General features: G+C 40.4%; 1 protein-coding gene across 2 annotated transcripts; it reads left to right on the top strand.

Annotated features, from left to right (window-relative positions):
• The first annotated feature begins 477 nt into the window (after positions 1–477).
• Positions 478–25048, top strand: CNRIP1 (cannabinoid receptor interacting protein 1). Of its 2 annotated transcripts, none has more exons than XM_045189368.2 (3): positions 478–1311; positions 3061–3211; positions 24050–25048. In XM_045189368.2, the coding sequence occupies exons 1-3, from the start codon at positions 1196–1198 to the stop codon at positions 24212–24214; spliced, it is 432 nt and encodes a 143-aa protein (XP_045045303.1). In that variant the 5' UTR covers positions 478–1195; the 3' UTR covers positions 24215–25048. The 2 variants fall into 2 exon arrangements, with proteins under 2 accessions (XP_045045303.1, XP_024408810.1); XM_024553042.3 differs by having other exon boundaries at positions 478–1316.
• Positions 25049–25485: the final 437 nt, after the last annotated feature.

Here is a 25485-nt window from a genome sequence, read left to right as displayed (position 1 = left end):
CTCCGCTACCTAAAGCCATCCCCAACAGAGCCCTAATACCCCTGGTCTTTCCTCGCCTCCAAAGTCAAGATCTGGCCATTGACTTCTTCCTTGAAGGCTCTCGAACCACACTTAATACGCAAATCTAAACTCTGCGGTGTCCGACCAAGTGCTCTGCCAGTAATTTTTTTATTGAGGATGCCTCCTGGCCATTGTCCATCAGCTATGCCTTAAGAGACTTGCAGGTACCTTTTACAGGGTTAATAGTTAATCCATCCAGATGTGTAAAAATGTGTGTGTCATTCAGTCCATTGAGACAAGGATATGCATAATGAAAAGACACGCTCACAAGAGGGTGTAGGTCCTTGAATATTTCTTGTTTTCTTTTTCTTTCCCTTTTTCTTGCTTACATCCCCAATCCAGTGTACTTTACAGTCCACATTAGAAGGAGCTGCGCCTTCACTCAGCCATTTCCCCTAAGCTTTGGAAAGACTCCTATTTCCTGAAATTTAAATCACGGGCTAGCGGTTTCCTGCCCCGCAGGCTTCCCGTCTCCCTTTCGCCTCTCAGCCTCCTCCTTCCTGCCAGGAGTCCAAGCCGTGAGCAATGTTGTCCACGTCTCTTTGCTGACCGAGGTGGCATCCAGATTCCGAGGTCTCGCTCCTTGGTGTAGTGTCGCGGAACCCCACTACCTACACCCTTCCTCCCAATCCTCCCCGTGGACCGAATCGCGCCGCTCTAGGAGGAGCCTAAATATTCTCTTCTCCCCTAGTTGCAGGGGATTGTGGTGCGTAAACAGGATTAACTCTCTCGCCCCCGGCTGCGCTGATCTGCTCGCGGCCTGCGGGCTGGAGGGAGCCCACTGGAGCTCAGAGGACGGAGCGTTGGGAGCTGGGGGATGGGGAGGCTCGGGGCCTCGCAGCTGTCCTTGCGGTGCGCCTCCTCGCCGAGTGGGGCGGGAGGTCACAGCCTCAGGAGCTGCTCCTCAAAAGCCCGTGAGGACTGCCGCGACGGTGCGGGCTACTAGCGGCAGCCTCCCCTCCGCCTCCGCCTTCTCCCTCCCTCGCTTCCCCTCCTCCCATCGAGCTCCAGCCACTCGGCCGCAGCCCGCTCTCTCCTCCGCCCCCCGGAGTCACCGCGCCCGCCCTGAGCCCAGCCATGGGGGACCTGCCCGGCCTGGTGCGCCTCTCCATCGCTTTGCGCATCCAGCCCAACGATGGCCCGGTCTTCTTCAAGGTGGACGGGCAGCGCTTCGGCCAGAACCGCACCATCAAGCTGCTCACCGGCTCCTCCTACAAGGTGGAGGTCAAGATTAAGCCCAGCACGCTGCAGGTCGAGTGAGTGCGGGAGCGCGCTGCGGATGCGTGGTCCCCCTTGGGGTCAGCGCTGAGGATCGAGGCCCCCGGGACGCCTGAGCCTCCCGGCACCCTCGTGGCTCGCGCCGCACCCAGCGGGACCCAGAGGTGGGGGGCAAAAGTCAGCTCCGTTTCCCTGGGTCCCCTCTGCCTTACTTTTGTCTTTCCTTTTTTCTGGCTTTCTTCCACCCATCGCGGGATGAAATGCTTAAAACAGCCACAGGAAGCCAGGGGTCCAGCGTTGTTTTTGTTTGTCTGTTTGTTTGTTACTAGTAATTTTTTTCATCGCTTCTGTCCAGCCATCCGCGCGGATCCCCCAGGCGCCTGGGGTGGTGCAGATGGGGGCAGCCCGCCGCGGGGATTCACCTCCCGCAATCCCGGATCTCGGCTCTCGGGTCCTGGCTTCCTGCCCCGAGCTGACCACGAGGCTGAAGAAGGGAGAAAAGCTGAGGAATTAAGTGTAAAGGCGCGGGTTGGGTGATTATTGGGGCTCCCTGAGGATGCTTTCCACTCCTCCATTTGCCCTTACGTGGCTGCGGACCCCGGGGCGCAGCCGACAGTCAGAGCTCAGCCTTCTCTGCTTGGCCTCGTTTGACGGTTTTCTGTGTCTCGTGGTTTTCTATTTCTCCTGAGTTGTCAGTTCAGCCTGGTGATGGTGCCTGGGATTAGCAACATCCTTACAACTAAAAGATGATCATTTATTTATTTATTTATTTTTTAGTTCATTCGTGCCAGGAATGATTCCTTCCCTATTCCACAGTTGATGCACCTAGCAGTGTGTGGGAGGGTGCAGTAGCTTATGAGGAAGTACCCAGGAGTGAAGTGCTTTACTTTTCAGCCTCCACCTAAGCATGATGTGGAGTCTCGCCTGGAAGGAGGAAATAATCAGCATTTATATCATCTACCATACACTGAGCTGGGAGGTGGGCGGGCAGTGGTTTGAATCCACCAGACACCTTTTACAGCTTAAGTGTCCATCTGTAGTTACAATTCAATAAACTTGAATTGGCCTCCTAGGGGGCAGGCCCTAATGCAAGGAGGTAGGACCAAACCTGGGTTGTTCGGTGCTCCTGGTCCATCTGTTTGCCAGCATCCCATAGAGCTCCAGGGTTCTGTGCGTCTCCATGTGATCCAGACTTTTTCTTTCCTTTCTTTCCAGGTAACCTCTTCTCCCAAATGATATATTCTTTATGCCATTTTCTTCAGAGTAGTTCTCTATTTTTCAAGCTAATCTAAAAATAAATTTGTATTAATGACAAAACTATTTTTTTCTAGTTACACTTCAATTTTATCAAGGGGATTTCAATGCCCATAACCCAATGGTTCTCAACCTTACCTACACTTTAGAATCACCTAGAGAATCTTAAAATAAGTTTACCAGGGCCCAAACCACACCGCAGACCAATTGAATCTTAATCTCTGTGGAGTTTGGGATGGGGATGGGTATCGGGAGGTTTCAATAGCTCTTCAGATGAGAAACTAAAGAGGAGGACCACTGAGAGTCAGACTTGGCCTTGTACAAATATTCTAGATGAGAACACTTCAGCCCAGAGAGATTAAGTAGTTGGTCCAAGGTCATATGACTGGTTCCTAAACTTTCAGAACTTTCTATCCCACATAACGTCTCCTTTAGTCATACCCTGTAGGTTTCCTGCCTAGGGTTGTGGTCAAGACCAGGACCACAAGCTAATTCCTACCAAATGTGCTCAACTCACATCCATTGCAGGAATATTTCCATTGGTGGTGTGGTTGTCCCACTGGAACTGAAGTCAAAAGAGCCTGATGGGGACAGAATTGTTTATATGGGCACATATGATACAGAAGGTGTGGCCCCAACCAAGAGTGGAGAACGGCAGCCCATCCAGATCACCATGCCGGTAAGGCCTGCTTGGGGGCTCAGGGTGTGGCACATGAGCAAATGGAAACCGCAGAAAACAATCACTCTTTCCCCTTAAGAAATGTATAAAATGAAATATTATGAAGTTATGAAATATTATTTAAATTCATGGTTTCATATTAGAATCTATTTGTTTATAATATCCTAATATAACTAAATAATCCGTACTTCTCCAAAAGTCTGTTTCATGGTAATTTTTATATGAGAAAAATTGTAAGGCTCTTTTTACACTTAATAATGTATTCCATTGATCTGTCTTTTCTTAGGCCAGTATTGCATTGTTTTAAATACATTACTTTTTAATATGTGTTCATGTATTTTATAACTGGCCACCTTACTCAACACGCTTACTAAAATTTTCCAGTTAATGATCTTGCATTTTTCAGATAGAAAATCATAATCTACATATACCTGTCATTTTCTGATTTTTTTCCTGGCCTTATTGCATTGGCTGATGTTTCTAGAATAATTTTGCATGCTAGAGGTGATACAGGATATCCTTGTCTCCACAGTTACACTGTTAGGTACAATGTTAGTTTCAGATACTTATTGTGTTAAAGCATCCTTTTTTCTAGTTCACTAAAAGGTATTTTTTTAAATTGGATGTATGAAATTTCTTCTAATTCCTTTTCCCATCTATGGAGATAATTTATCTCCTTTGATATGTTAATGTAATAATTATAAAATGCACTTTCAAATACTAAAATATCTTTATTTTCTAAAATAAGTCCTCCTTAAACATCATGTATTATTTTAATGTATTCCTAAATTTAATATGCTCATGTTTTACTTAGAATTTTTTAATTTTTATTTTACAAATTTTTTTATTTTCTTGGTTTGTCAGCAAATATGTGATGATTTCCTAGATGTTACTGGGAAAAGAGTGGTAAACAAAATAGATATCCCTAGCTTTATGGAGTTTGTAACCTAGAGGAGCAAAACATAGTTTATACATGGTTATCAATAATGAAGCAAATTGTTATTATATAAAGTGTAGTGAAAATAATGGTGTTTGTGAAGCACACACAAGGGGTCTTATCCTCGTTTAAGATTTTGGGGATGGCTTTCTCGAGGAAGAACTAAAGCATGAACGAGAGTTTGGGGAAGAGGGAGCATGTGAGGAAAGAAATGCTACTAAGGGCAGGAGGGTCATGTGCTCTGATGAATGACAGAGCCCAACATGGCTGGAGTAGAGAATGAGGCAGCGACTGGCTTGTGAGAAAGCTGGAGAAAGAGGTAAGGAGGGGATAGGTGTTACAGGACCTTTGCTTTTAGATTTATCCTAATGCCTATAGGAATTCATTGAAGGTTTGAAAATCAATGTTGATATAAATTTAGATATAATAAAATGCACCAATTTTCAGTGTATACTTTCATAGGTTTTGAGAAATGGACACTACTGTACAATCACTGCCCTGGGAAAAATATAGAACATTTCTGTCCCCTGAAGAAGTCCTCCATGCTCGTTTGTAATCAGTCTCCCAATCCTAGCCCACCCTTAGCTCTTTGTCTCAGTAACTTAGTTTCAACAGTTCTAGAATTTCATATAAAAAGAATCATACTGTTGTGTCTGACTTTTTTCACTTAGCATGATATTCTTGAGATCCATCCATGGTATTGCATGCATCAGTAGTTGGCTCCTTTTATCATTAAGTAGCATCCATTGTATGAATATACTACAGTTTATTTAAATGGACATCCGGGTTGTTTTCAGCTTTTGGTATTAGGAGTAAAACTTCTATGAACACTTGAGTGTAAATCGTAGTGTGAACACCTTTTCATTTCTTTTGAGTAAATACCTAACAGGAGATTTGATGAGTCACATGGTAAGTATATGACTAACTTTATGAGAAATATCCAAGCTGTGTTACCATTTCATATTTCTACCAGCAATATATGATAATTTTAATTACTTTACATATTAATTATGTATCAGTCTTTTAAATTTTGACATGCAAAAGACCTAGGAGAGCCAAAGAACTTTCTTTCATGATCTATACTGTAGTCTTTAAATCAGGTTGCATACACCTTCCAGCTTTGTTTATTCCAAGTTATTCTGGCTACTCCAGGCCCTTTGCATTTTTATATAGATTTTGGAATTGTCTCCAAAAACTGGGGTATTAATTGGTTTTGCATTATATCTGTAGGTTAATTTGAAGACATTTGACACTTTAAGATTGAGCTTTCCCATACAAAAATATCAAATCTGTATTTAGGTCTTTTAAAATTTATCTATAATATATTACGGTGTTCCTGTACTAATTTTTTGTATTTTGTTAAATTTATTAGCATTCAGTTTTTCAATCCTAAAAATGAATTTAGATGTAGGGTTGTTTTTATTTGTTTGTTCAATGTAAACTCCTTTTATCAGATTAAGGAATTTCCCTTTTATCCCTAGTTTACTAGGAGTTTTTATCATGGATTTGTTGTCAAATGTTTTCAAATATGTGCTTCTCTGTCTTTTGAGGCGATAATATGGTGTGTTCTTTTTTATTCTGTTCTATGGTGAAGTATATTGTTTTTTTCAGTGTTAAAACAACTTTGATGCCAAAATTAAATACCATTTAGTCATGGTATGTTCTCTCTATATATGACTGGATTTGATTCATTAATATTTTGGTGAAATTTTTTACATCTATGTTTCTCAGGGATATTGATTTGTAGTTTTATTTTCTTGTAATGTCTAGTCACCTAGTTTTGGTATCAGATAATGTTGGCTGTAAAAATTGTGTAAAATTGATACTATTCTTCTTCTTCAGTGTTGGGTAGAATTCACCAATAAAGGCATGTGTTTTACTTTGAAGGTTTTTAGTTACAAATTCAATTTCCTTAGTTGATATTGGGCTACTCAGGTTTTATTTCTTGAGTTAACATTTGTAATTTATCTTAGATGCCATTCAGTTATACCAGTTCCGTTGCCAAATTTATTATCACAGTTGTTGATAATAATGCCCCAACATCCTTTCATGTTTTAGGATCTCCAATGATGTCCACTGTTTCATTATTAATTTTCATAATTTGCCCTTTTTGATCTGATTAGCCTAAGTAGAGACTTAACAATTTTATTGGACTTATAAAAACCCAGCTTTGTTTTTGTACATTTCACTGTCTGTTTTTCTACTTCATTGATTCTGGTCTTATCTTTATTTCTTGCCTTTTTTGCATTGAGAACTTTTCATTGAATTATAAGACATATATATGCCTATGTTTGTATATATTTTATGTATATATAAAAATGATCCCTTCACATATTGTACAGTTCTGGTTTTCAGTAGTTTGACTATGATGCACCTAAGTGTGGTTTCTTGTATTTCTTTTGCTTGGGGTACATTGAGTTCCTTGAATCCACAAGGTATAGGTTTTTCTTTTTTGTGAAATTTGGATTAGTTTTTAGAGGAAACTGTTCTGCGTGGCGTGGGCCCAGCTCCCACTCAGAGAGGCCAGTGGAAAGTGAGGTCCAGCACACAGGACCCACGGCCACGGATAGGTTCTCCCGTGGGGAATCAGGCCTGCATTGTACCTAGGCCACTTTGAGACTTGCTTTTTGCTAAAACTCCCTCACCCTGAATTGAGGCAGCAAAGGTTTACTGCATATCTTTAAAGAAACTTCCAAAAATCTGTGCTAAACCTTCTAAGGAAGAGTATAACCAGTTCAACCACTTTTCCCTTTACATGTGCAAATATCCTTCCTTTTTGATGTAATTAGCAACATCCTCTCTTTTGTTTTCTGTAACCATCTAAAGTGAACCTGTGCATTGTAAATGAGGACCATCCTCAATGTAATGTGCCCAGAAAAGCAATAAAAGCCTGTCCAGGCAAGGGTTGGAGTGCTCTCCTCTTGAGGGAGTGGTCATGCTGTCCATTTTCCTCCACAGGACTCGGTAGTCTGTGTAAATTTGTCTGGCCTCAGCCACAACACCGTGGACACTGTGGGCCGGTGTCCGCATCAAGTTTTAACCACATTTTGTTTAAAAAAATTATTCAACTCTATTCTCTTCTCTCCTTGGCACGTAGGATGCCAACTCTACATATGGTTGACAGCTTGGTATTGTCCCATGGGTTTTGTGGGTCCTGTTTAATTCTCTTTAATTTTCCTTTCTGGCTCTTCAAATTAGATCATTTCTAGTGATGTGTCCTCAAGTACGCTAATTATTTTCTTCTATTATTTCAAGTCTGCTATTATGCTTATCTTCTCATTTTTTCTATCATTTTTTTTCAGTTCTAGAATTTTTATTTGTAGTTTTTATAGTTCCCATTTCTTGAGATTCCCTATCTATTTGCTTGTTGAAACCATGTTCCCCTTTACTTCTTTGAGCATATTTATAATTTCTGGTTTTACATATTGGTCTGGTAAATCCAACATTTGTCTCCATTTAGAGTAACTTATTATGGAATACTATTTTTTTCCTGAATATGGATCATACTTTCCTGTTTTCTTACAAGCTTAATATTTGATTAGAAACTAAGCATTGTAGATAATATGTTATAGACTCGACTTTCTGTTTTATTCATCTGAGGATTATCATCTTTACATATTCTAGCATGAAAACACATTCCCGGACTCAAACTACAGACTCTGTCTTGCCAACAGCGTGTAGCCGCTGATGTGGCTTTTCAACTTCCAGTTGCTCATTCTCTAGCTTAATCCCTTGTGCTGGTGGAATTTAGCAGGCAACCAAGGAATTACCATATTTTGCCATGTATTATGCACACCCACGTTTTTGGCCCAAACTTTTAGGGAAAAAATCTTTTATTTTAATTCAATTATTTATTTATTTATATTTAGAAGCAAAACCCATTATCTTATCCCAGGGTATTATTTTGCATACAGATATCGTTATTGCTTTCTAGAGTTATACTTTTAACTCCTTTCGGTGTAGAATTCTTGTTCCTGATACTGTGATAAGATTTGCATGTTGTTAAAAATCAGTCCAGTGGCAATGTGTAAAATGGAAAAGAGAGAGGTGAGGAAAAATTAGAAGGCTTTTGCAGACTAAGTTTTGTTGTCAGGTTTAACAGCCTTATAAAACGAATTGGGAACATTTTGATAGTTTGTGTTCTGAATCCATTTTAATAGCGTTAAGACTTAGCTGTTACTTGAAAGTCTGACATATTTCCCTATAGAAGTCGTGATCCAAAATAAAGCTGTTTGGAAGAAATATCTTTAACTTTTAATTTAGTCTAGAACTTTTGCTTCTAGGGGGCTTTGCTGAGTCCATTTTAGTTGTTTTTCTGACAAAACCATCTATTTTAGAGTTTTAAAATGTATCTTTGGACCTCCAGGAAACTATTTTCAAATCACAGAGCTAATAAAAAGTGGTTGGATCAAAATAAATCTTTTACATAAAAGAAGTATTCTTCCACACCTAGTATGTCAAGAATAGCATACATAATTACAGTTGAAAGGAAATGTTAACTTGAAGCAGAACTGCAAATACCAAAGTTATCAGAATTATAATGAAATCCAGAGGGCAGGTGAGCTAACTGAAGATGTTCATTCTTTCACTAAACTTGTACTGTGCACTGGGTCAAGCGCAGAGGAGGCCACCATAAATGAGACTGTACCCTCTCTTCCACGTGCTCAACTTCCCCTCCTTCTCTCCATTACCGGTATGAACTGGGGACCACAGCTTAACTTCCTCCGTTTACTTCCTGAGGCTGCTACTCCTTCCTTAGTCTCTGGTCTTAGAAGGACCAGGAGGGTACTACTTTTGCTATAGGTATAAACAGAACACAGTGGGAGAAGATTAACTCAAGCATTTAAAGGACTTGATTAAAAATTTTTTAATTGGATCTGTCAGGTGAGAGTTTCTGCATTATTTTGGGTGGCTGAAGTACAGCTATTTTTTTAAATGTGAGAATGATTCAGACTTAGTCATGAAAAGGAAGACATTATGACTTGCCGTAAGTCTGGATTGCCTGTACAGGTATACTCTAGAAGGCTGATGAGCCCTTCAGCTAACTAGATGCTTTGGGGGTGTTTTGGGGGGGCAGGGTCTGCAGTCTGTGCTGTGACTCACGACTGGAGTCACAGCGGTGAGGCCCAGGTTCTTACATAGAAGCTCCACATCTAGAAGAAGCAGGTGACTGATAATTGGTTGTTCCACAGCTGTTAGGTTGAGCACTGGCTGTGCATTTGTACCTTATCCGTAATACAGTTAGTCTGAGGAAAACAACTGAAATTAGAGATTTCCTTATCAAGTCAGCAACTCCAAAGTTAAATTCCAATTTCATCCTAGTAGTAAAAGCCTTACATAGCCTTTTAGCCTATTTTATGATTTTTGGCACCAGTGTTTCAAAGCTTAACTATTATAATTTACAGACACAACCACACTTTCATAGGTAACAAGGAAGACTTGGGATGTCCAAGTAAATCCAATTAAGTTGGTGAATCAAGGGAAGCTGAATTAACTGTATACCTGAAAAATTTCAGGTACACCGCCTGAAATGTAAAGCTCATAATACATAATACTTCAACATACATACTTTTAAATTTTTTAAATCATTGGATAAATGATGCTGAGATAACTGGCTATTTGGGAGAAACGTCACTGTTGTTCTTTCCCAATATTATACTCCCAAATTTCCAGATGGATCAAGGGATTATCTGTAAAAAGCCAGCTTTAAAAAAAAAATCGAAATAAAAATAATCTAAACCTAAAAGAAATGGAAGAAATCCAAAGGTCAAAATTAAAAGCTTTGATTGTACACAAGGTAAATTTTCTGTCAAACATCATAAAGTTAAATTAAATATTCATTAAAAAGTGATTTAAACTAAAAGGCAAATAACAATTGGAGAAAAAAATTGTTTGTAACATGGATGGTCTCCTAAGTTGCGTTGCCTTGATTTGCTACCGCCCGTGCAGACGCTGCTGCTGCCCTTAGTAACTGCTCTCCACGGCCCTTTACTGCCACTGAAGCTCAAGTCAGGAAGTAGTTAAATGCCGTCTGACTCAGATCAGTGACAGTGATCTCTGTTCACATAATTCCACAGCCTCTGATACCGGGAGTTAATAAGGTGACACCCCACTCTAAAAGCTCTGATCTCCCCCTTCAAAGAGCGATGTTGACTTGTGTTTTAACATGACCAATTCCCCACTTCTCTCAGGGAGAGAGTCCAAGTGGAGATTCTGCCTGCACAGAACATCATAATCTTCCCCTTCGGTTGGCGCTCTTCAGTGGGAGACTGGTGGGAGGCGAGAGGGAGGTGTCTGCGTTTGTCTTGAGGCTGTGTGTGTGTGAGGATGTAATCTTACCCGTGTGCACACAAATAATAAAAGTTGTTCCCCGTGTCAGCCCTGTCTTGTCATTTGGCAAGGTCTCTAACTTAATATACAAAGAATTCTTAGAAACCTATAAAAAAAAGATAGCCATGGGATGTGGGAAATAGAGAAATAATTTTAAAAATAAATAGAAAAATAATTTAAAAACTAAATGGACAATTCACAAAATAAGTACACATGTGGAAAATGGCTTAATTTAACTATGATCTAAAAGTACACATAGTGCAATGTCAATTTTTACCTACAAAATAGATAAAATATTAAAAATACCAATTTTTCAGTGCTAGTATTTTCTTTGTGAAATACAGTAATTTTTATAAATTGATATTGTACTCTGCAAGCTTTCTAAGCTCACATATGAATTGTAGCAGCTTTTTGTTAGATTGCTTACCGTTTTCTCCAAGCATGGTTGTATATATGTGAATAGAGACACCTTGACTTCCCTTGTTTTCCCTCTTGCCTTAGGTTGGAGGCTCGGACCTCCAATACAGTGCTGAATAGGAGTAGTAGGAGCTGACAACCTTGCCTTTTTTTTGATTGTACGAGGAAAGGACTGAGTCTCTTACCATTAACGATGATGTTAACTATAGGATTTTTTTTTTAATCGATGCTCTTTAATCAGATTGAAAAACTTTCCTTTTATTCCTACTTCGCTGACAGTTTTCACCATGAATGAATGTTGAATTTCCAAATACTCTCTCTGCATGTATTGATATGATTATATGGTTTTTCTCCTTTATTTTGTTAATTTGATGAATTACATGGATTTTCAAATATTGAACCATCCTTGAGTTCCAAGGATAAATCTCTCTTGATCCTGATGTACTGTCCTTATCATATATTGCTGGTTTTGATTTACCAATATCTCAAACAAATGAAAATTATAAGTGAATTTTATGCATAAGTCCATGAGGAAATTCCATCTATAATTGCCCTTTGCTTGTAACATCTTTGTCAGGTTTTTGTACTGGGGTAAAATTGGCTTCATAAAATGAATTGAAAATGGTTCCTTACTCTGTTGTCTGAAAGAATTTGTGTATAATTTTCCCTTCAACGTCTGAATTTATCAATGAAGCCAATTGGGCCTGAAGTTTTCTTTCTGGGAAGATTTTTAATGACAAATTCAATTTCTTTAGTAGACAGAGATCTAATGATAGTTTGTATCTTTCATCTTGTCTTTTTCATTAGCTATATTGGTATAAGGTTGTTCCTAATTTAAGGTCTGTGGGATCTATAGTGATGGTGCCTCTTATTTCTGACCTTGGTGATTTGTCTTATTTTTTTCTCAGTTTTGTTACGAAGTTATCAAAATACCAATTTTTAAGGCATTTTCAAAAAAACAGATTTTAGTTTTGCTGACTTCTCTTTATAATTTTTCCTTATAGTTTTTCTTTGTAGTTTTTCCTTTTCTATTATATTAGTCTGCTCCTTATTGCCTTCCCTCTTCTTACTACTGGAGTGGCTGAACTTAAAAGGACCAGCGATGCCAACTGTTGGAGGGGATGTAGAGCAACTGAAACTCTCGTATTGCCGGTAGGAATGTAAAATGGCACAATTGCCTAGGAAAAGTTGGACAGTTTCTTACAAAGTGAGAGATACTTTATAAGACCCAGAACTTTTAGTCCTATGTATTCAGCTAAGAGAAATGAAAAACATCTATTTCATAATAACACTTGAAGTATTGCAGGAGTAGAGGAATTTGGAATCTAGTAGGAATTAATAGGTCACACCACACTAAAAGTCACAGATGCGTATTTATACTGAATGTGTATAGTAATGATGTAACACCATGTTTTTTCAATATAATAAGCTTGTTCTGTGCTCCCAAGTCAATGGATTTCTGAATGACTTTATTATAGTTGAATACCATGTCTCCAGGGGAGCTGGGTGGCATGGTGAATACAGGGAAGTACTCTGGGGTTCTAGGCCAGCGGGTAGTAAGACCACTGTTTAATACAAGCTCTTCAGATTACTCATTTATTACCAGGGACAACAAATGTGTCTTCTGTCCTTGGCATCTGATGGCTTCTTTCACATTAGTTGTGAAATAAAAATGTACCAAAGCTTGCAACTTGTAAGGACACTGTAGCAGATGTCCAGGTATGTAGTAGAATGTTATTTTCAGAACAAAATAGACTGATGGTTTAAACAAAAAACATTTATTTCTCACAGTTCTGGAGGCTGGAAGACTAGGGTTACGGTGCCAACAGATCTGGTGTGTGGCGAGAGCATGCTTCCACATTCACAGATGGCTGCTTTCTTGCTGTGTCTTCACAGGAAGGAGGACAGAGAGAGAGAGATTAATCCTATTCATGAGGGCTCCACCCTTGTGACCTCTGAAAGGCCCCACCTCCCAATACCACACATTGAGGATTTAAGGTTGAATATTGGAGGAATTCAAACATTCAGTCCATAGCAGGGTCCTAAAGCATTCAACAGGCGGCAATCCATGTACCTTCTCACTCAAGGAGAAAAAAGAAAACACCGATCATCAGCTCTTAGTCTTTTGCTTATGTGAACAGTTTGGTACAGTGATGACAGTTCCTAGACAGGAATTAGGAAGCCCAGGGTCTTGACCTGCCCCTCTCCTTAGCTGGCTTCCTAGTCTAAACCAAGGGCAAGTCACTTGATCCATCTGAATCTTAGTTCTTACATTCATAAAATGGAGATGTTAAAATCAGTCACCAGACCAATGTGGAATGACATATGAGAAAGTGTTATGTAAAATAAATAGGACTATACAAATGCACAAAATTATACCTGCATAAACTGCATCACCCACGGAGCCTGCCTGGGTAAACTTTCCTGGGAAAGCACAGATGGGTTGGGAGGGAGTGAAGAGCCTATGTAATTGCTTTTGTTCTTCAAGAAGAATATCAGCTTTTAAAACTCCATCTGTTCTTAGCTGGAGGAGAAGAAATTCTGAGCTAGGTAGTGAGATGCCCAGAAAATAGAACTCCAGAAGAAAGAAGAGGAAGAAACAAGGCTATGGGAAGTGAGAACAACGGAGGCATGGTAAAGAGGAAAATATATGCATAGTTAGTTCCGTTAAGTTTACTACACCGTGCCCTTGGGTCCAGCATTAGGGGAAATAAAACCAAAATATGAAGCACCGCATACGCCATTCGTGTAGCTCTGCGTATTGCTGTCAGCAGGTTCCTACTTTGGTCTCTTGTGTTACTGATAATTCTTAGGCTGAGACTTTCTTAATTTTAAGGTTATTCAGACATAAGTTTCTTCTTACCTCTGGTCATAATTATCTTTGTTTGTTTTTTGTTTTTTTCTTACAACCAACTTTAGTGTCTTTCCCAAAAAAGGCCTCAGCATTGTTTCTTCTATGTACCTAGCATGGTTTCAAGTTCCTTCCCTCAAGAGATTAGCTAGTGTTTGTAAAATATTTTTACAACTTAATTTAATCAAATCGCACTTAAAATGTGTAATGCCCTATGCTGGCCGATAGTAATGAGTAATACTAAACCCTCTTTAAAATTCTTGGTGATTTCTAAAATGAGACTTAATTCTACTCTTACTAATGATACCCTGTTGTACACAAAGTTTTAAGTTTTTCGTTAGCATATATGTATCTTTAATAGAATATATAAAATCCCTAGGATTTGAGGAACATACATGTTAAATTTTCAGGGATGAAATCCATTTCACCATTTAAAATATTCTTTCTGATTATAAAAGTACATGTTGTAAAAAATATCTGAGTAGAAAAGATAGAAAATGACTCAGTTTCTTTACTTAGAATTCTATTATTAATATTTTTTCACTTTTTCCTATTACCTTATTTTTTTTGTATTTGAGCTCATACTATATATAAACTCTTTTTATCCATCTTTTTCCTGTTGGCATTATTCTAATCACTTTCTCTCATCATTAAAAACCCTAAATTCCTGTTTAATGGCTATACAGAGGGGATAAAAGTAGGTTTACAGTTGTTCGTATGGAAAATAATATATAATTATAAATAATCATACAAAAATAAACTGTCTCGCATACTCACAACTGTAAACCTACTTTTGCCCCACCCTGTATAAATCCATCCTATGAATATTTCAAATTTTCCTAATTTTTTCCTATAGTTGGATGCTTAGCTTCTGGTGTTTAGAAATTTTTGCAAAGTTGATAGGTAAATAATATCTCAGTAAAAATATATTGCTTTAATTAATAATGATAGTACATTTGAATATCTTTGGATATTAGCCATTTTTTCTTTTTAATGATCTGTGTTCTAGTTTTACCCAAATGTTCTTAGTAATTCTTACTAATTAATTCATATAATCTTTTATATTAAGGATATTAACAATTTGGTAGCACGTGTAAATACTCACAGTTTGGCTTAACATGTTTTTCTGATTATTAAAGTAAAAATCAATTATTAAATTTTGAAAATACAAATGAGTACATAGAAGAAAATAAAACTTATTCCATCAGCATTTCTAGCATTAACGTTTATAATTTTAATTGAATTAATACATTTTTATTGTTACTCTGCTTAGTTCAGGTAACAATATAAAACATTAGAAGAAGTTTATTAAATATTTACATTTAAAAATGCTACATAGTAGATGAGGTGGCCAAGTGGTTAAGGTGATGGACTGCTAAAAATGCTACATAGTATTTTATTTTATAGATTTGCCATAATTAATGTCTTAAAGATGGACATTTGGTGTTCAATTTTTCACTACTCTACATTCTGTGATATTCTTAAGAAAAATTGCAGGTGGGATTGCTGAACCCAAGTATATTCACACCTTTAACTTGGTATAAATTACCAAAAGACTGTACAATTAAGTTCCCATTGGCAATATTTGTAATACCTGTTTCCTTGTAGCTCACTAAAATGCAATATTACTATTTTTAATCAGCTTTGAGATATAGTTTACATATAATAAAAATAACCATTTTAAGCACACCGATTGGCGAGTTTTGACAAACATATGCGTATACTTCTAAAACCACCCAGACATTTTCATCACCTTAAAAAGTGTCTTATTGCACATTTTCATCAGTCACCATCCTTTCCTCCTACCCTAGGTCCTGAGGAACCACAGATGTTCCCTGTCAGCACAGATTATGTCCTGTCACTACAGATGATGTATTCTCTGGGGTCTGGGTTCTTTTGCTTAGCGTGTCTTTGCAATCCAGAGCCAGCCTTGTTGCTGCCTGAATCAGTGTGCTCCTTTTTATTGTTGAGTAAAATGCCATTTTATACACATACCAAATCTCGTCTATCATCAGGCGAATGATGAAACCTTTGGGCTGATCCCAGGCTGGGGCTATGAGGCATAAAGCGGCTGTAAAATTGTACAGGTCTTTAAGCCACGACTCTCTAAACAGAGATACTTCATTTCCATATCTGGGAGTAGATCTGTGGACTCTAGGCACATCACATCACCCACTCTTCCAAGTCAAGCAAATTTCCCCAAGGATAGCCAAATCTTGTTTTCAGAATCAAATTAGTAAGATGAGGCAATGGTGCAGGATATAATGTTGAGAGCATCTTGGAAAACTGTCTGGGAGCACCTGACCACCCTCCTCCCGTAGCAGCCGCAAGCAGAAGGCGCTTACTTCTCACTGCCCTTCCTGTTTATGTCTTCTGGCTCCTGACAAGTCTAAGAATCCTGCCAAGTCAGTCCCGGTCCCCTCCCATGACAGGGAAGGATCAGAGGAGAAAATAACGACAAGCATCATGCTGTTTAATGCCAGCTCCTCTAAATAGCTCCAGGAGGTGGCAGCAGGGTCAGGCTACCCCACGGGCCACTTGAGCACCTGCCTGGTGGCCTGGAGGGCATTCTGGGCCCTCTTCTCAGCTACATGGGAATTGCTTGCTAATGGCTCAGAAGACTTCTGTGCTCTTATTTGCAGGGCCTACCTTCGGGCAGTAGAGTGCAGACTTCTTGAGAGTAAAATTCATGCCTTATACAATTTTTTTTTATATGCAAGACACCTAGAAGGCGTCAGATATGGTTTTGGATGTGGTGTAATCAAAGCCTAAGGCGCGGGCATGGATTTTGACTTATAAACACTCGGTAATATTTGAGAGTGAAAGTAGGTCTTTTTTTTTTTTTTTTTTTTATTGTTATGCAATTACAGTTGTATGCCTTTTCTCCCCATCCCTCTACCCCACCCCAGGTGAACCCACCTCCCTCCCCCCTCTCCACCCTCCCCCTTGGTTTTGTCCATGTGTCCTTTATAGTAGTTCCTGTAATACCCTCTTCCCACTATCCCCGCCCCCACCCCCCACCCCCCGCCCTGGCTATTGTTAGATTGTTCTTAACTTCAATGTCTCTGGTTATATTTTGTTTGCTTTTTTCTTCTATTGCTTAGGTTCCAGTTAAAGGTGAGATCATATGGTACTTGTCCCTCACTTCCTGGCTTATTTCACTTAGCATAATGCTCTCCAGTTTCATCCATGCTGTTGCAAAGGGTATAAGCTCCTTCTTTCTCTCTGCTGGGTAGAATTCCATTGTGTAAATATACCATAGTTTTTGGATCCACTCGTTTGCTGATGGGCACTTCGGTTGCTTCCAGTACTTGGCTATTGTAAATTGTGCTGCTATGAACATTGGGGTGCACAGATTCTTTTGGATTGGTGTTTCAGTGTTCTTAGGGTATAATCCCAGCAGCGGAATTACTGGGTCAAAGGGCAGTTCCATTTTTAGTTTTCTGAGGAAATTCCATATTGTTTTCCACAGTGGCCTCACCAGTCTGCATTCCCACCAACAGTGCACAAGGGTTCCCTTTTCTCCACATCCTCTCCAACATTTGTTTGTGGATTTGTTTATGTTGGCCATTCTGACTGGTGTGAGATGATACCTCATTGTGGTTTTAATTTGCATCTCTCTGATGGCTAGTGATGCTGAGCATCTTTTCATATGTCTCTGGGCCCTCTGTATGTCTTCCTTGGAGAAGTGTCTGTTCAAGTCCTTTGCCCATTTTTTAATTGGGTTGTTTGTCTTCCTGGAGTGGAGTCGAGTGAGTTCTTTATATATTTTGGAGATCAGGCCCTTGTCTGAGGTATCGTTGGCAAATATGTTTTCCCATACTGTTGGTACTCTTTGTAATTTGGTGCTGTTTTCTTTAGCCATGCAGAAGCTTTTTATTCTGATGAGGTCCCATTTGTTTATTCTTTCCTTTATGTCCCTTGCTTTAGGGGATGTGTCTGTGAGGATGTTGCTGCGTGGAATGTCTGAGATTTTCCTGCCAATGTTTTCCTCAAGGACTTTTATGGTGTTACGGCTTATATTTAAGTCTTTTATCCATCTTGAGTTTATTTTCGTGTATGGCGTAAGTTGGTGATCGAGTTTCATTTTTTTGCACGTAGCTGTCCAGATCTCCCAACACCATCTGTTGAAGAGGCTGTTTTTGCTCCATTTTATGCTCCTGCCTCCTTTGTCAAATATTAATTGATCGTATAGACTTGAGTTTATTTCTGGGCTCTCTATTCTGTTCCATTGGTCTATGTGCCTGTTTTTATGCCAGTACCAGGCTGTTTTGATTACCGTGGCCTTGTAATACAGTTTGATATCAGGTATTGTGATCCCTCCTGCTTTGTTTTTCTTTCTCAAAATTGCTGCAGCTATTCGAGGTCGTTTATGGTTCCATATGAATTTCTGCAATGTTTGTTCTATATCTGTGAAATATGTCATGGGTACTCTAATAGGGATTGCATTGAATCTATAAATTGCTTTGGGTAGTATGGCCATTTTGATAATGTTGATTCTTCCAATCCATGAACATGGTACATGCTTCCATTTGTTTGTATCTTCCTTAATTTCTTTCTTCAGTGTTGTGTAGTTTTCTGAGTACAGGTCTTTTACCTCCTTGGTTAGGTTTATTCCTAGGTACTTTATTTTTCTTGTTGCTATATCGAATGGGATTTTTTTCCTGATTTCTGTTTCTGCAGTTTCGTTGCTGGTGTACAGGAATGCCTTTGATTTCTGGGTATTGACTCTGTATCCAGCTGTTTTGCCAAATTCATTTATTAGGTCGAGTAGTTTTTGAGTGGAGTCTATAGGGTTTTCCATGTACACTATCATGTCGTCTGCAAACAGTGACAGTTTCATTTCCTCCTTTCCAATTTGGATGCCTTTTATTGCTTTTTCTTGTCTGATTGCTGTGGCTAGGACTTCCAATACTATGTTGAATAGGAGTGGTGAGAGAGGGCATCCTTGTCTAGTTCCTGATCTTAGTGGGAAAGCTCTAAGTTTTTGTCCATTGAGTGTGATGTTGGCTGTAGGTCTCTCATATATGGCCTTAATTATGTTGAGGATTGCTCCCTTTATTCCCACTTTGCTGAGTGTTTTTATCAGAAATGGGTGCTGTATCTTATCAAATGCTTTTTCCGCATCTATTGATATGATCATGTGATTTTTGTCTTTGCTGTTGTTGATGTGATGTATTATGTTTATTGATTTGCGAATATTGTACCATCCTTGCATCCCTGGGATGAATCCCACTTGGTCATGGTGGATGATCTTTTTAATATATTGCTGGATGCGGTTTGCTAATATTTTGTTGAGAATTTTAGCGTCTATGTTCATCAGCGATATTGGCCTGAAGTTTTCTTTCTTCGTTGTGTCTTTATCTGGTTTTGGGATTAGGATGATGTTGGCTTCATAAAAAGAGTTTGGGAGTCTTCCATCAGTTTGGATTTTTTCGAATAGTCTGTGAAGGATAGGGGTTAGTTCTTCCTTAAATGCTTTGTAGAAATCTCCTGTGAAACCATCTGGTCCAGGGCTTTTGTGTGATGGGAGTTTCTTGATGACTTCTTCAATTTCCTTTGCTGATATTGGTCTGTTCAGGTTTTCTGCTTCTTCTTCATTCAGTTTTGGAAGATTATATTTTTCTAGAAATGTGTCCATTTCATCTAGGTTTTCAAATTTCTTAGCATACAGGTCTTCATAGTAATTTCTTACGATCCTTTGTATTTCTGTGGTATCAGTTGTAATCTCTCCACTTTCATTTCTAATTCTGTTTATTTGGATCCTCTCTCTTTTTTTCTTGATGAGCCTACTTAAAGGCTTGTCGATTTTGTTTATCTTTTCAAAGAACCAGCTCCTGGATTCATTGATCCTTACAATTGTGCTTTTAGTCTCTATGTCATTTAGTTCTGCTCTGATCTTGGTTATTTCCTTCCTTCTGCTTGCTCTGGGCTGTCTTTGTTGTTGTTCCTCCAGTTCTTGTAGGCGTAGGGTTAGGTTGTTTGTGTGAACTGTTTCTAACTTCTTAAGGTAGGCCTGTACTGCTATGAACTTCCCTCTCAGGACTGCCTTTGCTGTGTCCCATAGGTTTTGGGTTGTTGTGAGTTCGTTTTCATTTGTTTCCAGGAAGTTTTTGATTTCTTCCCTAATCTCATTCTTGACCCATTCATTGTTTAATAGCATGCTATTCAGTCTCCATGCTTTTGAGTGTTTTGGGTTTTTACCCTTGGGGTTGGTTTCTAGTTTCAGACCCTTGTGGTCAGAGAAAATGCTTGATATGATTTCAATTTTCTTGAATTTGTTGAGGCTTGCTTTGTGTCCTATCATGTGGTCTATCTTTGAAAAAGTTCCATGGACACTTGAAAAGAACGTGTATTTTGCTTCTTTGGGATGAAAAGCTCTGTATATATCAGTTAAGTCCATTTCCTCTAAGGTATTGTTAAGTGACACAATATCTTTGTTGATCTTTTGTTTGGAAGACCTGTCCATTTTTGATAGTGGGGTGTTAAAATCCCCTACTATAATTGTGTTGCTGTCAATATCTTTCTTGAAATCCTCCAAGATTTTCTTTATGTATTTGGGTGCTCCTATGTTGGGTGCATATATATTTACAATGTTTATGTCTTCTTGGTGGATTCTTCCTTTGAGTATTATGAAGTGACCTTCTGGGTCTCTCTTTATGGCCCTTCTTTGGAAGTCTATTTTGTCTGATATGAGTATTGCTACCCCTGCTTTTTTTTCCTGTCCGTTTGCTTGGAAAATTTGTTTCCAGCCCTTCACTTTCAGTCTGTGTAAGTCTTTTGTCCTGAGATGGGTTTCTTGTAGGCAGCATATGTGTGGGTCATGTTTTCTTATCCATTCAGCTGTTCTATGTCTTTTGATTGGAGCATTTAATCCATTTACGTTTAAGGTTATTATCGATAGGTAGTTATTCATTGCCATTATTTCCTACCTGTGTTCCTCTGTCTTTCTCTTTTCCTTCCTTTCCTTAAAGCAGTCCCTTTAGCATCTCTTGCAGAGCTGGTTTGGTGGAGCTGTATTCTTTTAGACTTCTTTTGTCTGGGAAACTCTTTATTTGGTCTTCTATCTTGATTGAGAGCCTTGCTGGGTAAAGTAGTCTTGGTTGCAGGCCTCTGGTTCTCAGTACTTGGAATATTTTTTGCCATTCTCTTCTGGCTTGGAGCGTTTCCATTGAGAAGTCAGTTGCTAACCTTATTGGGGCTCCCTTGTATGTTACTTCCTTTTTCTCCCTTGCTGCCTTTAAGATCCTCTCTTTGTCTTGGAAATTTGCCATTTTAATTATGATGTGTCTTGCAGTGGGTCTCTTTGGGTTCCTCTTGTTTGGGACTCTCTGTGATTCCTGGATTTGGTTGACTTTTTCTCTTCTCAGATTAGGGAAATTTTCCATCATTACTTTTTCAAACAGGTTTTCTATCCCTTGCTCTTCTTCTTCTCCTTCTGGTATTCCTATTATACGGATATTGTTACGTTTCATGTTGTCCTGCATTTCCCTTATTGCCTCTTCATTCTTTCTGAGCCTCTTTTCCTTTTCTTGCTCCTTCTGGGTGTTTTTTTCTACTTTGTCCTCCAGCTCGCTGATCCGATCCTCTGCTTCGTCAAGTCTGCTTTTAATTCCTTCTACTGTGTTCTTCAATTCAGAAATTGTATTCTTCATTTCCTCTTGGCTCTTGTTGATATTTTCTATTTCCTTTTTCATGTTGATATAGTTTGCAGTGAGTTCATTGTAGTTTCCTTGTAGTTTCTGGTAGTTCTCTTTGAGCTCAGAGAGCTCAGTGAGCTTCCTGATGACCATTGCTTTGAACTCAGTATCTGATAGTTGACTTGCCTCTTTTTCGGTTAGTATTCTTTCTGAGACTTCCTCCTTTCCTTTCATTTGGGAATTGTTTCTTTGTCTTCCCATTGTTTGTGAGGCTCTTCTTGTTGGCCTCTGCGTCTTAAATTGCTTTGTTCTGACTCCCTGGATTTATGATATGAACTTCTATGGTAGAATGCCAATGGGATTCGGTGGTGCTGTCTCCTTACTCTCCTGTGCTCACTGGTCTTGAGCTGACGTTTATGTGTTTAACACGGTCTAACTCTAGTCTTTTCAGCACTCCAGGTTTTGTTGTCTCACCTGTGGGAAAAAGAGAAAGGGGGGGGCAAAAGAAAAGAAAAAAAAAAAAAAACACACACACACACAAAACAAACCAAAACAAAGATGGGAAGGAGGGAAAAAGGAAATAGGAAAGGAGGAAAGGAAGGAAGGAGGGAAGAAGGAATAAAGAAAGATCGGAGGCAAGATAAGAAGGAATTTTAGCAAAAATTAAAACATAGAAATAGATAAAAGAAGGCAGGAAGAAGACATAAAAATGGTAAAGGATGGGAGGAAGAAGGAATGAAAAAAAAGAAAAAAAGAGAGAGGAAGAAGGAATTCAGGGGGAAAGGAAAAAAAAAGAAAAAGGATAAAAAAAAAAAAATCTTCTGTTGGCTTTAAACCGGTCAGGTTATTTCTGCTGGTGTCCTGTCTGTGCAACGGGAGGGGGTGGTTGGAAGGATTGGTTTCACTTTTCTCTCTTCCTGGGTCACACTCTTCGCTGTTTTGTAGGTGTGGTCCCTGGCAGTCAATCAGTCCGTTGATCAGCCAATCCAGCCGCTTTGGCTTGTGACGCGTGCGTGCGCAGCAGGGGAATCCAGCCGCTTTGGGTCTGTGACGTTATTTTGTGCCCTGAGCGCGCAGCCGGCGGACCAATCGAGCCGCCAGGGCTTGGAACGCTGGCGCGCAGGTGGCGGATTCAGCCGCCTTGGGGTTAGGACACTCGCCAGCAGCTTTGTATTTGGAAAACAGGCACCCAGCCGGCCCTGTGCTTGGTGAGCGCGCGCAGCCCGCTGAGCCACAGGCTCTGTGCTTGGGGGCCCGATCCAGCCGCCCTGGGCTTGAGTCTCTCGGGCGGGCGGGGCCGCCCTGGGACTGAATCACGCGGCACTGGGTTCCGAGGTTTTGGGCCTGTGGGTGGAGCAGCTAGTCTCTGCTCCAAATTATCTCGGAGGTTTCAGGTGTGGGCGCCCCTCCGGGGTTTCAAGTGTGGGTCCCGTTCGCTAATCTGCTTGCGCGCGCGACCGGACCTCAGGTGAGCGTAGCAGTCCAGGGGTAGAGGGGGAGGGGCGCCAGGGGCCTCGGCTACTACCGAGAGTTCTCTAATTAGCCCCTGAGTGTCTCTATTTTCTTTTTCTTTTTGAGAAATTCCTCCTTTTCAAGCCCCCCTGGTCTAATCAAGCACCTGGCTGCTCACAGCGCAGCCTGGCCCTCTCCCAAGACTCCTGCCGCAGCCCCTGCGCCAGGGCTGGCGCTTCTGCCGCCCTTGTACCGCGCGGTCCTGGGTCCCGTGGACCTTATTGTCCTTCAGCACTCTTCTTACCGTCAGATCTTTCAGTGTCCTCTATCTTTGGTCTCTGATCTTCGTATATGCTGGAATACTGTTGGCTGTTCGCTCTGCTCCTCAGATCAGCTAGGTATTTCCCTGGCGTTGAGGGGAAGTGGACTCCGCTCCCACCTATGTTGCCGCCATCTTGTCCGAACTCCGAAAGTAGGTCTTTAACAATCAAATGCTTCCAATAAAATTTTCCCTGGAATTGAAATTGATGATGGAGGGGAAATTGTGTCTTACATTGTACTTAAGTTGTTTTGTACAGCTTGAAACAGAAACCAAAAGACAGCTATGAAACAGTATTCCCTCTTCCCTTCCCAGTCGCTGTTTCTGTGGCAAACTCTAAAATTCTGAGATTCTGCCCTGATTGGTGTGGCTCAGTGGGTTGGGTGTCCTCCGGCAAATCAAAGAGTAACTGGTTCAATTCCTGGTCAGAGCAGAGGCCTGTGTTGCGGGCCAGATCCCTGGTTGGGGGGAGTGCGAGGGGCAACCAGTCAATGTTTCTGTCCTTGTCTTTCTCTCTCCTTTCCCCTCTCTCTAAAAATAAATAAATAAAATCTTTAAAAAGAATAAAAAAATAAGTAAAATTCTGAGATTCTAAAATGGTTCCCAGAAATTAAATTTGGAAAACAGATACATTTGGGGAGTTCTTGTTATTAAAGACAATACAATAGCAAATGACACTCATACAATGGCAATAAGATTGTTATAAAGACATTTTCAGGGAAACGTCTCCCATAATAAAGGAAGGTAGTTCATTAAAGTAAAGATCTAAGCTTCGCCGACCCAAAGATTCTTGATTGATTAACCCGGTGACGTAAGACCTCACTGATGTTAACACTTGTCTATTGCTCAGGGCAGAATGAGGTTCTTACGGGGTGTGTTTCTCTCCCCTCAGTTCACTGACATTGGGACCTTCGAGACAGTGTGGCAAGTCAAGTTCTACAATTACCATAAGCGAGACCATTGCCAGTGGGGAAGCCCCTTCTCTGTCATTGAGTATGAATGCAAGCCCAACGAGACACGCAGTCTCATGTGGGTGAACAAGGAGTCCTTCCTCTGAAGATGGCTCTTCCTGATGTTGCTGGACAATCTCTTCAGAAATCTACTTTTAGATAACCCAGCACAAGCCTTCACCAAGGCACACCACACCGTTGCTGTTTTCCATTGGGTGCCAATGACCTACCAGCCCCGATTATCTTGAAAGTGTAATTCCTCTCTGATGCAATGTCCCCGACAAAAGAATACGATGTTCCATCCCTGAGAAGATCCCTTTCTGTACTCTGTGTTGGTGTTCCTGCATCCAGTTGTTCTCGGTCACGCTATTGGCTGCTTGTGAGGACCTCCGTGGAATTGACAGGTGTGTCCCATCCTTAACTGTTCCACTGAATGACCATGGTGTTTTGCTTCTAAATTGAGTGATTCCCCCTTTTTTGTTAAATGTTAAATAAAAAACATAACAACGTGTGTGAGCTCTGTCCCGAGTGTGATATGGTAACGTGTAACTTGCAATGTTTTGCAGCTCTCGAAGCAGGCTTTGTGAAAATGTAGTACAAACAGCAGTGACTGTGACCAAATGTGCTCCCTTTAAACAGCCCAGGTTTTTCCGAAAAGGACAATGACAAAATAAAAGGAGAAATATTTAACAAGTATTTATAATGTATTGAAACTCTTTCAAGTAAGTCAAGGTATTGTGCTGTGAGCTGGTGGAAGTGGGGGAAAGCGTGGGTGTGGACCACACTGCCAGCCAGAGTGACAGGAGTCACGGGCTGATCTCTTCCGCCCTGGGGTGCAAGCACGCACATTGATGGCATCCCTACACCCCCTTCACTTGAACTTTGTAAAACTGTGTATGGAACTGTAATCCACTTTTGATATTTCTTAATAAAGATATTGAAATCATACTCTGCCTTGCTTTCTTAATTTGGGTCGTACCTATCCATCAGGTGGACTCTGCTCCAGGCCAGCTCCTCTCAGGCCCCCATCTGCACTGCAGGGTCAGGGGTGGACCTGGACTAGAGTACTGTGAGTCAGCATCTTACTCACAGCCCAGCGCTGACAGTCACCAGGAGTGCTCCAGCCTGCTCAGACCAGGCTGGAATGGGCTCCGGCACTTGGTGGGCGATCGGGGAATACTTGTCCCTGTCCTTTTTCCATTCTTCCGTGATGACCACTTCCTCGTCAGCAGGCTACATAGCCAAGCAAATTGAAGATGTGGTGGCGTAATAGTATGTGTACACCAGGGTGGACACCTCCTTGCCTGCTACTGGGGCACTGCAAGGTACCTGGTACAAGCCCATCCTCCATGAAGCTTGAGGATGAATTCCTAAGAAG

Source organism: Desmodus rotundus, chromosome 5 (assembly GCF_022682495.2).
Source record: "Desmodus rotundus isolate HL8 chromosome 5, HLdesRot8A.1, whole genome shotgun sequence".
NCBI classification, from domain to species: domain Eukaryota; kingdom Metazoa; phylum Chordata; class Mammalia; order Chiroptera; family Phyllostomidae; genus Desmodus; species Desmodus rotundus.
The sequence above is the reverse complement of the archived record's forward strand: the minus strand, read 5'-3'. Positions and strand labels throughout refer to the sequence as shown.

Excerpts from the sequence above, each read along its gene's own strand:
- CNRIP1 (XM_024553042.3), top strand. The coding sequence starts at position 1,138 with ATGGGGGACCTGCCCGGCCTGGTGCGCCTCTCCATCGCTTTGCGCATC. Across the intron at positions 1,317-3,060 it reads CCCAGCACGCTGCAGGTCGA|GAATATTTCCATTGGTGGTG; the intron begins GTGAGTGCGGGA and ends CATCCATTGCAG. Across the intron at positions 3,212-24,049 it reads CCATCCAGATCACCATGCCG|TTCACTGACATTGGGACCTT; the intron begins GTAAGGCCTGCT and ends CTCTCCCCTCAG.